The sequence below is a fragment of the Lutra lutra genome, chromosome 11 (genome assembly GCF_902655055.1).
Source record: "Lutra lutra chromosome 11, mLutLut1.2, whole genome shotgun sequence".
NCBI lineage: Eukaryota > Metazoa > Chordata > Mammalia > Carnivora > Mustelidae > Lutra > Lutra lutra.
In genome coordinates this window covers 101414902-101433212 of record NC_062288.1, presented here as the reverse complement: position 1 = coordinate 101433212, position 18311 = coordinate 101414902, and the positions used below count along the sequence as shown (strand labels likewise).

General features: G+C 44.8%; 1 protein-coding gene across 3 annotated transcripts in view; it reads right to left on the bottom strand.

Moving 5' to 3' along the window:
- Positions 1-18311, bottom strand: part of CNTNAP2 (contactin associated protein 2) — a 1959883-nt gene that overhangs the window by 170364 nt on the left and 1771208 nt on the right. For all 3 annotated transcript variants that reach the window (XM_047694949.1, XM_047694948.1, XM_047694950.1), the window contains one exon: positions 16538-16774. In XM_047694949.1, the coding sequence (XP_047550905.1) occupies positions 16538-16774 (237 nt within the window). The remainder of the gene's footprint in view (positions 1-16537; positions 16775-18311) is intronic.

Below are 18311 nucleotides of genomic sequence, written 5' to 3'. Positions count from 1 at the left end.
TATGCTAATACTATGTTCCTAATGATACATAGTACATTATAATAATATAAATTGATTTTAGGAACTTGGAATTCATTTTCCTATAGCACAATATTCTAACATGGATCAATAATTAAAGATTATTTATTTGGTAATGTAACTAAATTATAGCACTAGCCTGAATTCAGAATCCTAGTAGCAAGGGAAACTGCCAGAAGGAGCAAAGATACGTTTCCTCTCTTTGCTGGCATGAGGCTGGCCTCCAGCAAGATCATGAAAGAAGGGGGGGGAGGCATCTTTGACTGCTTCCTCTTCCTAGCACATCCCTTCTAGACTCTTCTGAAGCTCCTCAAATCTGTCCTCCCAGAATTCTTCATGACCAGCTCCCTAGAGCGCATCCAACGCCTTCCTCGCTCCTAAATTACACCTGGTTCCACGAGAACTCAACCTCAGAGACCCAGCCCGCATTCGGGGGCTCACCCTCCTCCCAGACCCACTCCTGCTTATGCAAAGGATGGTCTCATTAGTCGATGTCAGGACACAGGAAAGAAAGTGGACAAGTCAGGCAGTTCAAAGAAAATCCTTTTGGGTGGAGAGTGGCTGGTCTTCTCCTTCTTTAAATTATTCCTATTTTGTCCACAGTGTCCTCCTTCCGAACTCACAGGTGCTTTAAACAGGTGATCATTGCAATGGTAGTGAGCAAATTTGGTAGCAAGTGTGTATGTGCGTGTGTGCTGGGGTGGGGAAAAGGTCAGTGATCTGAAGGAGACAGACTGGGCAGTGGGAAGGTATTAACTTGGGCTCTTTGTTTTTATAGAAGGGAATGCCTGCTACTAGGGTGTGAATGTTTGTACCCCACCCCCAAATTCATATGTTGGAATCCTGACACCCAAAGTGAATAATGTTGGAAGGTGGGGCCTTTGGGAGGTGATTAGGCTGTGAGGGTAGAGCCCCTACCAATAAGATTGGTGATGCGCAAGCCCTCCCTAGCTCCTTACACCAAGTGAGGACACAATGAGAAGTCTGTGGCCCACAAGAGCCCACTCGCCCGACAATGCTGTCTCCTCTGCCCAGGGCCGCCGGCCTCCAGAACTACGAGAAACACATTTCTGCTGTTTATAAACCACCTGTCTGGGACATTTTGTTAGAGCTGCCTGAATGGACTAAGACATGAACGCTGCATTCCAGAAGGCTTGCCAGTTGTGTCCTGGTTTGTGGATTCTTTTACTCTTGTTTAGAGGATAACTCTTTTACGTGTGTTATAATTTTTACATTACTCTTGGCCAGAGAAAGGGAAGCTCCTGCTGTGATCAGAGCACTGCTGTGTAGGGGAACGAAGGCTCCTGGGCCGTACCGAGGCCAAACTCAGCACTGCGGCCGGGACTCCGCCCTGGAATGAGGGCAACGATGTGAGGGACAGCTGCAGCTGGCAACATCTGTCTCCCTTCGCATCTCCTTATAAAAACGGATGCAGAGATTTACATTGGTAATTCCCATGTTTCATTTGGAATTTGGAACGTCAGCGAGCAGAGGTGTGTTTCCTACGGTGCTGTCTCCAGATGAGGACAGAGACACTGCCATCCTTCAGCGGCCACTGACCAGTCATTCAAAGCATGAATTTCAGTAATAAGAAAGCTCACAGGGCATGTCCTGTATTTACCCTGCAAATCACCTTCTTTGTTATAAAGCAATCCGGGGTGGTCTCTCATGTCAGAAGTATTTCTTAGGTCAGACTCTCCGTGTCCCTTGTTCCATTCCTCACTTTATATATTTGGAGACCAAGGTATTCTCCACTATTTTTTTTTTTAAGATTTTTATTTGAGAGAGAGAGAGAGAGAGAGCAAGCAGGGGAAGGGGCAGAGGAAGAGAGAAGCAGACTCCCTGCTGAGCAGGGAGCCTGATGCAGGGCTCGATCCCAGGACCCTGGGATCATGACCTGAGCTGAAGGCAGACACTTAACATCTGAGCTACCTGGGTGCCCTGGTATTTATTCTCCACTCTTAACACAAAATCATGGATATGGTATGTGAGTGGCGCCCTCAAAAGTACAAAGAATTATCTTGTTATCTGAGGTTTATAGTTAGAAATAGATCCAGTCCGACTCTGGCCCCACTTTGCTGTGCTGTGTACACGTGTGTGCACAGGCGTGTGTGTATGTGTGTGTGTGTGTTTCCTCGATCAGCCACACAGAGAAAGCCCCAGGAAATGAGGCAAAGAAAGGAAGAAAAATTATTCAGAACTTTTGGGCCTTAGGCCTTCTCTCAGCTATTGGGTTGGTATGAAAGAAAGAAAAGGACAAATTGGGCAGGATATCTTCACTATTCTCCATGAACTCACGACCTTGCCATTCATCCAACGACTAAGGGAAGTGTGCCTTGTGGACACGATGGAAGAGCCAAGGGCAGTGTGGACGCTGGTGAGCAGACCTGCCTGCAGGGGAGCCCCAATGGGAGACGTTTAAAAGCCCATTTGTTGGACTGGTTCTTTCTAGATTCATGGAAGAAGAGAAGTATATAGAGGCTCAGCTGAATCATTGCGCTAATGTGTGAGAAAAGATAAAGAGTTTATTTTGTAAACTTGGTATTACTTGGAGCTGTGATCATTTTAAGGCTCCTTGGGGCGCTGGGAGAATGGCAACTACAAAGTGGCCCACTCATCCTTCTCCCCTGAGCATATCATTAAGGCCTCAGTAAAGGAAAAAGTCAGGTATGGGATTTATCCGCTGTTAAACACCTCTTCTGTGTCAAACTTCGGGTTAGGTGCTTTTACTAGTCTCCCTGGAACTGGGAATTCTGAAGGTGCAGGGATGTTCCTGAGTTTTTCTTTCTTTCCTTCTTTAAAGATTTTATTTATTTGAGAGAGAGAGAAGGAACAGTGAGGGAGGGAGAGAGACAAGCAAACTCCCCGCTGAGCAGGGAGCTGATGGGGGACTCAGTCCCAGGACCCTGAGATCATGACCTGAGCTGAAGGCAGAGGCTTAACCCACTGAGCCACCCAGGTGTCCCTGTTCCTGAGTCCTCAAAGGCACAGGGATCTGAACCTCAAGTCTGACATCCACTGTGTCTTCATAGAGATACTTCTATATTTCGTAGAGATGATGGGGCAGGATGAGGGAAATCTTTCCAGTTGTTAGAAATGTCCAAGTGTGGAGGGAACTGATCACACAGTCCTGAGTCCTCTGAAGCCCAGTCTGGCTCCCATCCCGAGAGTGGGTTACAGAGGAGACTCTGTTGGCGCACAGGGAGTTGGTGCGTAGTGGAGCCTCTCCACTTCCAATCCCAGCCTGTCATTTACCAGCCACGTGACGGTAGATAATAAACTTAACCTCTGGAATCCTTAGCTTTTTCATTTTTAAAAACAGGAGTGCTAACACCTACGTCTTAAAATTGCTGTGATGATTAAAGAAGGTGAGATACGGGAACATACTAAGTTTAGTGCCTGGCGTAAAACGAGTTGTCCAATAAATGTCAGTTGAACAGAATGTAATATCCTCTCCAGCCATGAGATACTTTGATTTTGTGACAAGAAGAGCTTCACGAACTCTTAACAAATTGCGAGTAATTGAAGAAAGCGTTGAACTAAGTAACCCAATGACATTTGAACGTTAGGCCAAAAGCTGAAAGTCTGAATAATGATAAATTCATTATGGCAATAGAAATAAAACTTTTTGAAATAGTCCTCGATATTTTTAAAGACGTTATGGAGAGCTGTAATAGCTACATGTGGTTTATGATTCAGTAGGACACTGTACAAAGTCACAGGAGATAACTTTTTTTCCTTATTTAGTGGGAAAAGGGGGACTACCGATGTGTTTGAAATTTATAACTCGGTCTACTGTTTTGAGTTGATTCACATGGCTTAACTGATATTTTTAACTGAATTAATAAGATTCCATTATAAGGAATTAGAAAAGCCAACAGGCTAACACAGACCCATTTAAAAGGGATTTAAGCTAGATTACCTCAATGGGAAAGTTTCAGAAAGCATTTTACTTACAACCTCACTAATCTCTGATTCTGAAAACAAAGGAAGTGGCTGGCAATGAATTTGAGCAAATATTTAGGTTACGTTTGATTAAACAAGAGAAATGCCTGGTTTATCATCCGAACGGGAGCTGTCATCCTTAATAAGGGGGCAGAGGAGCAGAGAGACTGTTAATCATTGGAGATAAGGGGAGAATTTTAGACGGGGTTTCTAGAATACAGCAGTCACTTTATTTTTTGAAATTCTGTAAGGATTCAAGGAACCAATATTCTCCAAAGACCTCAATAATAACCCCAAGAGGAGGCTTCAGAATCCATTCTTACTTAATCTCAAGTGTGCTCGCTGCTTTAATGATGTTTCAGGCTAGATGATGCCGGGAAAGTCTTTGAAACAGACAGGAATTGAACAGGTCCCGCCCCCAGGGCCGCATGGTGAAGGCAGGCGGGGGAAGGGCGGAACTCTGAGGTCTAAAGTCCGCTGGGCTGTGTCATCTCTGAGCTTCCAGATAATGCGTGTCAGGGCCCTGCAGAGCCAGAGGCGAGCACTACTCCCCACAGGTGGAAGGTACAGCTTTCTGGTGTCAGCTCCGTGACACCACTAACGCGGACCACAAGGTCCCGCACAGGGCTTCCCGGTGGCTTTTGAACGGCAACCCATCTCACCTGCCAGGCCTCTTGCTAAAGAGACCCTCAACTCCAGGACTTCTGACGTGTGACTGCTCTCCTCAATAGTAATTTGCATTTTCATATATCAGTGCTTCCCAAAGTACTTTTACACCCGCCGGTTCATCGGAGCCTCGCAATCCTGTGAATAATCCATTTTATAGAATTAATGCAATTTACAAGAAACTGAAAGCTGGGAGAGTGGTAGGGCTGTCCGATTTGTTTTTAGTAATGTTGAAACTGGATTTCCAGGTATTGTTGCTCCGCTGTAGTAAATACTTTCACTTTCCTTCTTAAACCGGGGAAAAAGTAAAAAAAAAAAAAAAAAAAAAAAAAAAGTGGAGACTCTTTAAAAAAAATAAAAACAAAGTGAGCTTAGAATAGTGCTGGTTGTGTAACTAGGGCGGAACGGAACAGAGGATTTGAAAGAATATTGTGGTGCCGTGAGGGTTGCGGAGAGAGAGTGATTCACAAAGGGCCCTGAATGGGGATCCCACTGTAAGCTACACTTGACCTTCTCCTTGGGGAGTAACACAGGATGCAAAACTGGTCCTGGGTGTGGAAAATGGTGAATCATTTGTACAAGTTGAAAGGAAGCAAATTTGCATTTGTCAAGTCTGAACTTCAGAATATTAAAATAAATTGTGGGAGTATTGAAGTAGGGTTCTTAGGAACCCCACCTCCCTTCACAAAAGAGCAGGGATTAAAAAGTTATTTACACATCAACTTGCTGAAATGTCTTTGCAGTGGTCTCTTTCAAGGGGTATATTTAAAGTAGCAACCCAAATGGGGGTTTGCCATTAGATACATATACAACCCTCAGGAAGTGGGATGAGGGAAAAAGCTGAGAGAATGAGAACATAATTTTGGAAAATGGAAAAAATTTCCTATTCTCCTTTCTCTAAAGACCTTTTTTAAAAGACCACTTTTAGGGGGCGCCTGGGTGGCTCAGTGGGTTAAGCCTCTGCCTTCAGCTCCTGATCTCGGGGTCCTGGGATCGAGCCCCACATTGGGCTCCTTGCTCAGTGGGGAGCCTGCTTCTCCCTCTGTCTGTCTGCTGCTCTACTTGTGATCTCTCTGTCAAATAAATAAAATCTTAAAAAAAAAAAGACGACTTTAAGCTCACAGCAACATTGAGGAAAAGGTATAGAAATTCCCATATTCCACCTGCATACCTACACACGTCTAGGCTTCCCCACTATCACCATCCCCCACCAGAGTGTAGACTTTTTACAGTCAATGAACCCACGCTGACACATCTGCATCAGCCAAGGCCCACAGTCGACATTGGAGTTCACTCTTGGTGTTGTACATCCTATGGGTTTGTATATGTATATGTATATGTATATGTATAATGACATGTAGCCACCATATGTGTCATAAAGCATATTTCCCTGCTCTAAAAATCCGCTGCGCTCCGCCTCGTCATCATTCTTCTCCCTTCCCCCCAATCCCTGGCAACCACTGATCTTCTTACAGTCTCCATAGTTTTTCTCTTTTCTAAAATGTCATGTCGTTGGAGTCATACAGTATATAGCTTTTTCAGATTTTTTTTTTCCACTTTGGAATATGCCTTTAGGTTTCTTCTGTGTCTTTTCATGGCTTGATAACTCATTTCTTTTTAATGCTGAACAATATTTCATTGTCTCGATGCACCAGTTTATTTGTCCATTTATCTACTGGAGAGTTGTCTCGGTTGCTTCCAAGTTTTGGCAATTATGAATAAAGGTGCTGAAAACACCCATGTGCAGGTTTTTGTGTGAACATTAAGTTTTCAGTTCCTTTGGGCAAATACCTAGGGGCATGATTGGATGATCTTATGAAAAAAATATGTTTAGTTTCTAAGGAACCACCAAATGGTCTTCCAAAGTGACTGCACCATTTTGCATTCCCACCAGCACTGAATGAGAGTTCCTGTTGCTCCACACCCTCTCCACCATTTGGTGTTGTTGGGATTCTGGATTTGGGCCAGTCTACTAACTGGGTAGAAGTATCTCATTGTTGTTCCAATGTGGACTTCTCTGATGACATGTGATGTGGAACACCTTTTCACATATTTTATTTGCCATCTGTGTTATCTTCTTTGGAGAGGAGTTTGGCTCATTTTTCAAGTTCCCTATTCTTACTAGATGGACCTCAAGCATGACAAAAATAATAGCCACTCGAAGGTATATTATTAAGTTAATTAGTAACTAAATTAAAAACTAAAGAAGGCAAAACCTCATAAAATGTTATTGGCTTGTGGGGCATAAATTGAGAGTCAAAATGATCTGAATCCTAAAATATTTTGTCCAATCAAATATTGTTCTATTAAAAGTAAATAAATATTTCTTATACCTATCAGTCAGAATTAGGCGTCATCCACTACAATTAGCCATGTTGATGGGACTTGAAAAGTGGCTTTACCATTAGAACCTTCAGAATGGGTCGGTTCCATATGTAGGTTTCACTGAGCACTTTTTGTCTTGCTTTCCCTGTGTATTGTAGTGGGGTCTCTCATCTCTACTTTATTCCAAGCCTGGTCTCATTCATCTCCATCAGTCCACAGCTTCCCACACAATAGACTTTCAGTAAGTGTTCCCATATTGCACTAAACTCATGCTCAGTGCATGGAAAGAAATTAAATTATTATTAAGGATCAATCTATTTGACATTACTTTACTCTTACAGCACATGGGTAAGTTAAATTTTACTGCCAATAATTCAATGTAGTTGAGAATCTTGCCTTATAGAAGTTCAGAAGCCACCTCATTCTTAGTGAACTTATCACTTGGGAGGGTCAGCAAGAGAATATTGTCAGGCTGAGTTAAGCATTTCCCTACATCCTGTGCGCAGACCTCCCAAGAACATGGAGAGCATACATTTAAAATGCCAAGCAAGGTTGGCTCAGAGAGCTCAGATGGCACTTAGTAATTCCCATTTCCTGAGGGTTTCGTCTTAACGGGAGGAAAAAAGGTAAAATATCCATTTACCTAAGTCAACCACGACGAAAGTCAAGTACAATTGATGGAAGGGTAGATAGGTGAACGCGGTCAAAGCCAGGTTGATGGATAAGATGGGTCACTTAAAAACATCTGACAGGTCAGTTCAATATGCCTTCCCCTGGGCTTGATCATTTAAGAAAGAAAATCTCCTCCAGCTAAAGGATGCCCAGAATGAGCTTAGTTGTTAAGGCCAGAGCTGCCTCTTGGAGATGATGAGTGCATGAAAAGGTTGTGGAATGGCAAAACTACCCATCAGGGGCAGGTCTTTATGCCTTGCAAGTGTGCAGGCAAAATGTAGATATTGGTGACTGGATCTGCTCGTAGGAGAGCCGAAAACGTATGTGATTTAAAAGCAAAACCCTGTGACCAAATCATTAGACTGGTTCCGTTTAGATTCATGAAAGAAATGTACAGGGTTTCAGCTGAAATCATGGAGCTAATAAGTAGGAAATGATAGTTCTGTAAACTTCACATTATTCAGAGTATTGCTAAAGAATGGGGAATAAAAGCCACACAGAAAAATCAGTTGTATCCAAAAAGGTTCCAAAGTTGGTGGGTTTTAGAAAATGGCACAATTTAAAAAAATGTTATTCATCCTAAACCTAAACCGAAGTCCAAAAGCTGTGTTCTCATGTGTCTGTGGCCACCTTGTGTGGTCTGTATGTCTTCTTTGGAGAAAAGCCTGTTCATGTCTTCTGCCCATTTTTAAATTGGATTATTTGTTTTTTTGGCATTGAGTTGTATATGTTTATGTATTTCAGACACTAACCCTTCAGTGGACATGTCATTTGCAAATATCTTCTCCCATTCTGTAGGTTGTTTACTTTTGCTGATGTCTCCTTTGCTGAGCAGAATCTTTGTGTTTTGATAAAGTCTCAAGAGTGTATTTGCTTTTGTTTCCCTTGCCTCAGGTGACAGACCTACAAAAATGTTGTTACGGCCGATGTAGAGAAATGACTACCTGTGCTCCCTTCTAGGCTTTTTATGGTTTCAGGCCTCACCTTTAGGTCCTTAATCCATTTCAAATTCATTTTTGTGCATTGTGTAAGATCATCAGATGCAAATCAAAACTGCAGTGAGCTGTCATCACCTTGAACCTGTCAGAATGGCTAAAATCAACAACTCAAGAAACAAGTGCTGGCGAGGATGTGGAGAAAGAGGAACCCTCGTGCACTGCTGGTGGGAATGCAAACTGGGGCAGCCACTGGGAAACCAGTATGGAGGTTCCTCAAAAAACTGAAGAGGGAACTACTGTATGATCCAGTAATTGTACTACTGGGTATTTACCCCAAAATATGAAAATACTAATTGGAAAGGATATGTACATCCCTGTGTTTATTGCAGCATGATTTATTATAGCTAAATGATGGAAGCAGCTCAAGTGCCCACTGATAGACAAGTGGACAACGAGGACGGAGAACACACATACATACCATGGACTATTCTACATCCATAAGAAAGAATGAAATGTTGCCATTTGCATCAACATGGATGGAGCGAGAGAGTATTATGCTAAGCGAAGTAACTCTTGCAGAGAAAGACAAATACCATATGTCCTCACTCATATGCGGAATTTAAGAAACAAAACAAACAAAGGAAAAAAAAAAGAGACAACTCAGAAAACAGACTCTTAACTGTAGAGAACAACAGGTTGCCAGAGGGGAGGGGAGTGGAGGATGAGTAAACAGGGATGGGGATTAAGAGTGCACGTACCTACATGAGCACCGAGTAATATATAGAATTGAGTCACTGTATGGTACATCTGAAACTAATACAACACTGTAGGTTAACTACACTGGAATTAAAAGAAAAAAGAAAGAAAAACCCCCCAAACTGTGTTCTCGATAATGTTTCGTGTTTTAGAAAGAGCTTGCTTTACCCACTGAATTTTTAAAGTCTTTCCTCCGGGGAAGTCAATTGACCAGGTTTTTCTTTATACCTGGGACCCCACAACGACCCCCAGGCCAAGGGGAATGTTATTTTACCAGCATGAGTTTCTATAGTGATGTGTCAGCTATCTTTGCAGCTTTGGCCTTTTAGAATCAAGTCTAAAGCATTATCTTTGATGCCTAAGTATTTTGAGCTTTTGCCCGTAAGTATTTTCTTACTTTTTCCTTCTTTTTTTTTCCCCCTAAAACATGTAGGCAGATTATCTTCATATGTTTCTATGATATTTTTAAGTTGCATCTTAAGGTTCGAAGTTTTAAGAAACACAAAAAGAGAAAAGGGATAGTTTCCTTTCTTGAATAACACAGAAGAGGAAAAGGAAAAAGAGTTCTATTCTTGTTCCTTAGGGAATCCATCCAAACCTACAAAGCCTCCTGTTCAAGCTAGAAATGGGAAAGAAGCCTGCGAAAGTCGTCTCTCTATGCTGGCTGGAAACTCTCCTGCAGGCTGGAGGTAGAAGACCGGGTGGGTAGGCCTGGAAAAAAAAATGGCTGTTGTCGCCCATGGTTTACCCTAGCTCCACACAAGGATCAGATTCCAGGGTGCATGACTCTAAGAACTCTCTTCTTTTTCTTCCCCCATTTGTTTATAATATTTTTTATTAATTACCGCCACCTCCCCCAATCTTCCAATCTGCTCTTATAAAGTCAATCTGTGGATTTACTCTTCTCGCGGAGGCAGGCCTGGAGTCTGGGAGACGCAGGATTTGTGCCCTCTTCACAGCGCTCTGGGCAAAGCCACCCCCTCCTGCCCTCCATGAAACCCTCCTGGAGGAGGCATGATAGAAGCGCTCTCTCCGCCAGAGGTCTTCTGCCTTGTACTTGTGTTTGAGGTCTCCAGCAAAGTAGAGTCTTCAACTCTTTCTGAGCTCTCCTAGCTCTGGATGGACTTTGTACTAGGAAGGGATGCAGCCATCACCGGGGTGACCCACGTGGGCTCTTGCCAGGACCTGCACAACCAGGCCTGAGCCCTGGGATGCAGAGAGGCTTGCCTCCAACTCCACCTTCCAGAATCTCTGAGTATTGCTCAGCACGTCAGCGTGTAGGTGTTGGGCACTACGATTTCACCTCCAGAATACTATTACTGTGACCACAGTGAAGCAGAACTGACATTTGATGGCCCTGCCATTGTTCCCGAAATAGCAAAGCGGCAACTGAAATGATGCCAGTTTGACATCTTACATTTGAAGCTTATAGGGAGGATTAAAGAGCGACATGATTTAAAGTCAAAACAAAAACATCAACAAAAAGTGTGATCCTCACGGTGGAATTAAGAAGCGGGTACTATGGAGGCACCTGGGTGGCTCAGTTGGTTAAGAATCTGACTTTAGATTTTGGCTCAGGTCATGGTCTCAGGGCAGTGAGGTCGAGCCCCATGTCAGGCTCCACGCTCAGTGGGGAGTCTGCTTGAGATTCTCTCCCTCTCCCTCTGCCCCTACTTCAACTCACATGCACTCTTTCTCTCTCAAAGAAATAATAAATCTTAAAAAAAAGAAGTGGGTATTAAGCAGTTCTGAAGATGAGGCCAAGTGGAGATGAACAATTTGCTCAAGGTTAAGGAACCCGCCAGTGAGGAAGTCAGATTCTAACCCACATTCAAGGCCATCGTCCATTATCTACGTAGGGATTGAGTTGGTCATGACCAGGTTCTTCTACCGCATGGATATACAGATGGTCAAATGTTAGTCGGTGTCAGGAGGCTCCTGGGGGCAGGAGACTTCCCTGGACCACCACGAGGCAGTGTGTGTTCGAGTGACTTTGATGATGCTGGTGCTGTCTGTCCACCACTCAGTCGCTCTGCAGTCCTGGGACCTTGTTCCCTTTAATTTGGCTTTATCTGAGCAAGCAACAAACAAATCAATGTTTGAGAAGCAAACAGATCTCCCTAAATTCAGAAAACGGCTTCGGACTCTTTGAAGATACGTATTTTTTTCAACTGCCATTCTGGCTTGGCTGATGAACACGAGCATGTTTATAGGAAAAAACGAGTGCAGACAAGTGAATTAGGGGGTATTTTTGTGCCTCCTGATGATAAGTTCTTGCTCAACTTGGTGCAGTGAAGGGATCATAATGAAGAAATGTTTGCAGCAGCCTGGGTGACAGCTAATTCACATCTGCTCCTTTCCTACACTGTAGATTTCCCTGATTTTGTAGCAATAAACCATTGGAATGTTTTGAAAATTTCAATGTAGTCAGACTCAACTACACAGTCAAGGCTTTTGGGCACATTGGGTATTCACTGAATGTTTGTTAAAGAAATGAATCGATCACACCTAGATGTTCCCACTCCTCCAAAAAAGGAAAGGGAAAGTCTTTGTTCAGATATTGCATTCTAAAAAAATGTTGCGATTAATTCTGCAACCAGTAAAATTCTGTTTTTTTCACTGATTGCAGTAACTAACAAGTTTTAAGAGCAGGGGTTCTGCTTTCAGCTTTATATAAGCCTGCACGAAGGACCGAGCCTTGGCGAGAAACAGTACCACATGGTGGGGAAGAACGTGAACTTGTAGTCAAACCTCCTGCCTTCAAATCCCAGTCCTCCTCCTTTATGGGTATGTGAACACTGGCCAGGTCATCACACCCATTCTATGTCTCAGTTTCCTTCTCTATAAAATGGGGATGATCATAATGGCACCCATCTCATGGTGTTATCATGGGAGCAGGCAATGTTAACACAGCTACAGAGCTTAGCGCACCATCTGACACATGGTAAGTTCCCCGTAAATGTCAGCTGTCTTCACTGTCAACATGCGGGAATTAAGCAGTGCTGAAAATTTACTTGCAACCACATTAGTTTTCAGTGGGCACCCCTGCAAAGTACTACCAGTTGGGTGGCTTAAAACAACAGAAACTTATTCTCTTAAAGTTTGGGGGAGGAAGTTGAAAATTAAGGTGTTATCAGGGCTCTCCATCTTTGGAAGGCTTCTAGGGAAGGGTCCCTCCTGGACCCTTCAATCTCTGCCTCTGTCTTCATGGGACTGTGTGACTCTCTGTGTCCCAGCCTCTTCCTGTAAGGACACTCTCCTTGGATTTAGGGCCTCACCAATCCAGCAGGCCCTCGCCTTAATTACATCTGCAGAGACCGTGTTTCCAAACAAGGTCACGTTCCAAGGTTCTGGGTGGACGTGAATTTGGGGGAGGTAGACACTATTTAACCGCTATAGCATTTCATTACAAAAATTAAACCTACAGATTGTTGTAGTCACTATAGGTCTGTGATCCTGCCTCTTGCTTGAAAACACAGAGAAGGTACAGAGAGAATTTGCTTCTCATTAAGTTGCTAATTTCTGGTTAGAAATAAAAATGAGGTTGGTAGTCATAACATTTTCCAGGGTTTTGGGGTTTGACTAGCTAAGAAAAAATGGGCCTAATGAGCAAAAACTATCTTTGGCGTGGCCAGGCAACTAGCCATTTGGTCCCCAGTGTAGGTCCCCACTAATCCTGGGGATGACACACCAGCCCCATAGCTGAGCCTTCTACATGAGCCAGGGTGTTGCTCTGATTCTAGAGGCTTCCCTGGCCTCAGCCAATGGGCTGCCAGGGAGTTCTGCCACGGAATGGAGCTGCGTCAGTTGAGTGAATCACTGCTGGATGGTGGACCCTGTGAGAAGATGGGCCTCCACGGGCTTCTCTGGACCGATGATGTGATTGGCTCTGTGGTCTGGTCAGAGGTTTCCAGGTTGCCCTTGTGTTCCTTGCAAAACATGCCCTCCCCCAACCAGAGTGCCTATTAATAGGCGGGGAGCCCTGGGAGAGCTAATTCCTGAGCTGGTGATCAAATCATTATAGATCCATTTGAAGAAAGGCTCTGGGAGCCTCCTTGACGACAGGCTAGAGGAAGGCAGCAAGATGTGTCTTGTGTGTATAGATCTGCCGGCAGGGGATCGTGAGTAAACATGCATCTTTCTACGAAGCAAAAGAGAGTCATCAGGTGGGACCTGCTTGAGTCCAGCCTGCCCTCCTGAGCTTAACGAAGTGGCAGCACATGGTAATTTGATTTACAAAGTCACGACAATTACAATACAATACAATTACAATACAATTACAATATTCACGACAGAGAGAGAGAGAGAGAGAGAGAAAGAAATAGGGGACGTAGGTGGGAAGTGTGGAAGGACAGAGACAGAGATAGATGGTGATATAGCGTGTCCTCCTGAGACATGGGGGATGGAGAAAGAGAGAGAGCTGGGGAAGGAGGCAGAGGGAGATGGAGGTGGTGGGGACAGAGAGAGGGGAGAGGGAAGGAAATGGAGGTCAGGAAAGAGAGAGATCGAAACAGAAAATTTAAATAGTGTGTGCCCTTTGCCACAATCCCCCTGATGACCTAATAGCCGGGGAGACCCCTGGCTGATTCGTACCCTTGGGCTACATTGGGTCACCCTTGGGTCCTTGCCTATCCTAGTGTGCACCTCACACATGGTTGAGTAGGACACAAATGTCACAAGGTTTTTATTTTCATTCAACTTGGCCCCAGCATGGCAATCCATCCTCCAGTGCCCGTATGAAGGATGAAATACTAAAATCTGTTAAATGCAGAGAGATGGATTTTTCGAGGCTAAATTAATTTTATGCAATTTTCACCTGAGACACTACTCCATTCCAGAGAGTGTGGTCAGGTGCTGTAGGATCTCTGGCTCCTAACTAGACATTTTCTAAGCAGAGGCAGCTGATTCTTGAGTGCCCGGGGTAAGAACTCTGCCTCTTAGTACTACTCGTCCCCAAAAGAGGAACGAATGAGGAAGCCAGAGGTAAAACGGTGTTGTATAATGGGTAGAAAATAAAGCGTTTTTACTTCCCCTGAAAATAATGGCAGTCAATATTTTGGTGCGTTTTCTTAGTTTGCTCTCCTCCTGTGTGTGTCTCTGATTTTGCACAAGCAGGTAATCAGCGTGTCCTTGGTGTAGGGGCACCCGGTTCATTCACTTAGCAAAATGTCGCGAACACTTTCCACATCCACAAGCCCACCTGTACTATCAAGGACGGCCCATGAAGGATTTCCACGAACTCGTTCTTTGGCAGGTGTCTGTGGCCGCTCTTTGTAGAGGCTGGGTTTTTGGGCTGCAGCCCTGGTGTGAGGGCTTGATCATAGGAGGCCATAGGAGGGCCTCTCCCTGGGAGGTGAGACCCAGAACAGAGGAAGGAGTTTGCAGAATATCCCTGGATAGCCTCAGGATTCTTTTCAACCAGAACCACCATCATTCACACCACGTCAAGAGGATACTTGTGTGGACTCAGAGGGATGCCCATGAATACTTTCCCAATACGTTTTGCAGCTTCTAATTTTATTTTTGTTAAAGCCCACAGATTGGGTCAAATGTAAACTCATCCCGGTAAACAGATATTTGGAGAATATTTAGGTGACTTTTGTGTAAGCTCTTTGAAGTAATGTCAAGGGAAACACACAAGCTTCATTTAACTTTATCTCTAATGCTGGCTAAGCTGAAGGATATACACCCCTGCCTTTCCGTCTGTGAATACTGCCATTAACCCCCAGAAGGTTTGTATGAGCTACTTTGTTTAAACCAACTCTCCAAAAATAAGGGGACCATGATTTTCCTTAGATTGGACCTTCTGTAGTGGACTCTCTGGGGCATTAGGACTGATTGATTGCATTCACACATCTCTTTGGCAATGGAACCACCGCATTAAATTAGCATCGCGCACAATGAATGGTAATTGCGAGATTGTCATTTCACTGCAAGTGCAAAATTAACGTGTTCTGCAAACCCGTCTCATTGTATGCCACAGGAAAGCCGTGGAACCATGTTGTTCCGAGCAGAAACATGCCCTGTGACAGCGCTGCGAAGGTGGTACGGGGTCCTTCAGCAATGCTGTTCCTTTCCTCCTGTTGTTGTCCCGAGCTCAGTCTGCAAACCCCGCCTGACCTCATCCATATGCTCTTGTTGCAGCCCTGCCAGACAGTAGCCTGAGCGTGCAGAGAGTGTCACGGAACAATTCCTCCTTCCGCGCGGCGTCCTGTGTGGATAATACCAGCACAAACCCCCTCCGTGTATGCACGAGAGTGTGAAAAGGCTACTTATGTAAAGCTTCTTATTAAGAGATACACTAGGCATTTACAGGAAACTTTACCCAAATACTACACATTCATTGAGAAAGAGAAGAGTGATTTACACGCGCTTCCGTGGTAGCTTAGGAAAGGGCCGCTCTGCCGCGCTCCGCCCTCTTGCTGACGCGCGGGGAATGAGGCCGCAGACCAGAGGCGCAGACCAGCGGCGCGAGCGAGCGCATTTCTTCCCTGCAGGTGGGATCACAGGGTGGATCTTGAATGACAACATGCATATGCATTGGGCTCCCGCGGTCTGCTGATTGGCTCTGCAGAATTTATTAGGGATTAGAGGACTCATTCGAGCCTGAAATGATGTGCTAATAACAGGTGCCTAAGCCGGCTGATTAGATGCGGTATCTCCCTCCTCCTGCCGCGGGGCTAAGGCTGGGGGCCGCTCAGAGAGGCATCCTGTGCAAGGATAATGATCATGGTAGCGACAGTCACTGGCCAGACCGCTCTCCCTGGGAGTCCAACCCAGCCTCTGGGCAGCAGCCAGGGCCGGCGTGGGCGTCCGGACGGATTCACGGAGCCATCCATCAGTCTGAGAGCACCCCAGGCCCCTCACCCCGACCTCCCTGAGGGGGAGGGTCAGGCCTGAGTCCCCTTTCAGAGGCCACTTATGCTGTCACTCACCATCAAGGTGCAACGTGGCCATTTGCTGTGGGCTGTTCTAGTCGGTGCGCAGTCCTCTAGGATTTGGGTGAAATTGCATACACCCCCTCCCAGAGCTTCTCTCATCTCAGTAAATGGCAGAGATCGGGGTAGGATTTAGACTTCTTACCTAAGGTGGGAGGAGGATTCTGAACACCTTACTCTCAGAACACAGCACACTGGGGACAGCTGAGAAATCACGGCATAGATGATTTCAGTTTACAGAGAGGTGTGAGAACGCCACAGAAATGGGCTCTGCCTTACCCTTGTTGCAAAATGTGCCATCGTAGGCCGTGTGTGAGCAGTCGCAGGAGTAGCCGTGGTATTTCTCTAGACACCTGCCTCCGTTCTCACAGTTGGCCCCGTAGCTGGTGCAGTGGCCCGAGCAGCCGGATTTGAAGCCGGACGTGACCTTCGCTCTTTCCTCCAGGTCCAGCGTCACCCCGTTCATCCTCAGGGAGCGGATGCAGCCGAGGAAGCCCTGCTGGCCCCCGGCGCCACCTGCGAACGACAGAAGGCACGGGGCTCAGACCGGGTAAGCTCTGTTGTGCCTCCGCGGCCCCTTAACTGCGCCCGGACCGCAGTGGCAGGTCAGGGCGCTGCAACGCGTGGCCCGCACCCTCACTTTCCAGAGGGCCCTGCCTAATTGAAAGGCTCAAAGCTCTCCCCCCTTTGGCCATACTGTCTCATTAAAAGAGGTTGTCTTTGGAGAAGCCATACATTTGCTACCGAAATAAAATGTTTGGAGAGACACAAAGATTATACATGCTGTTTTGGAAATCTAGTCTGGTTTCCTAAAGAAGTTTATAGAACTCTCTAGGTTTTTTTGTTTGTTTGTTTGTTTGTTTTTTTTTTGTTCTTTAATCCCAGGACATTCACTTCTATAGCATTATCTATTGATATAACATTATCTATTGAAAGAAATATAAAAAGGCAGAGAAACATGAATATATTAGCATAATTAACAAGTCAATTAGTTGGAAGGCACAAATCCATTTGAAATTGACTGTACACGTGGGTCTTGTCTTAGGAAATACGTCACTTTCAAGTTCCCATGAAAGGTTCCCGGGCATCTTGTCCGGGGTGGTCAGAAGTTGGAATTGATAAATTTTACCCAGAAGTCAGCCCGCTCAGGTTAGATTTTACTGCTTTTCGTCTAAATGCCATTGCAAGACATACAGCACAAAGAGCAAATTTTCTCTGATTTTCTAAGTTACAGAGTTAGACACAGGTTCATGAGCATGAAAATATTAAAATATTCCTAACAAATTTCACAGAAAGATTCACTGGAGCATTATATCACGAGTGAATTTAATTATGTCTGTAATAACCTTGGCTACAAATTTTTTTTCAGCAGCTGGTACAGAAGGAGGAACTCAAGTTTATATACACGTCCGCCTGTCAGGGTAACAAACTTTTCCAGAAAGTAAACAAAATGTGTAGTCATTAAAATTATTAAAAGAAATATCTGCTGGGGATTTAGCAAAAAAAAAAAATACTGTTAATATAAGTTATTTTTTACTGAGGGCTATGTGGTAAGTACTCCCCTAAGCACTTCCTTAAATGCTATTCACAGGATTCTCTCAACAGCCTGGCAGGGCGGGCATTACCGTGATCACCCCCATTGTTCCAATGAGGAGGCTGAGGCTTAGGGAAGCTCTGAGGTTTACTCTAGGAGTTGTAGCTCCAAAATGGCAAAGTTGTGAGAGTTCTTATGTTCAAGTGTATGGTGTTAAACTCCGTCCTGTGTTGACCATTTAATACCGAAGGACTTCAGGGTCAGGGCCCCTGTCAATGTATGCGTTTCTGAGACAGAGGTATGGATGTCTTTCCAGCTGGAGTGGTGAATAGGATTGTCAGTGTTTGGGTGTGACCAGTAGCTGGGGATGGATTCTGATCACTTATTTGGGACCACTGAGAAAAAGCACACAATCGAGCAGACTCATGGGACAGGGCTGGTGGATCCAAGGCTTTCGTCGCAGAGATAGACCGATTTGCTTATGTGTGTAAGTCCTTGGCCGTGAAATGGCCAAAGACT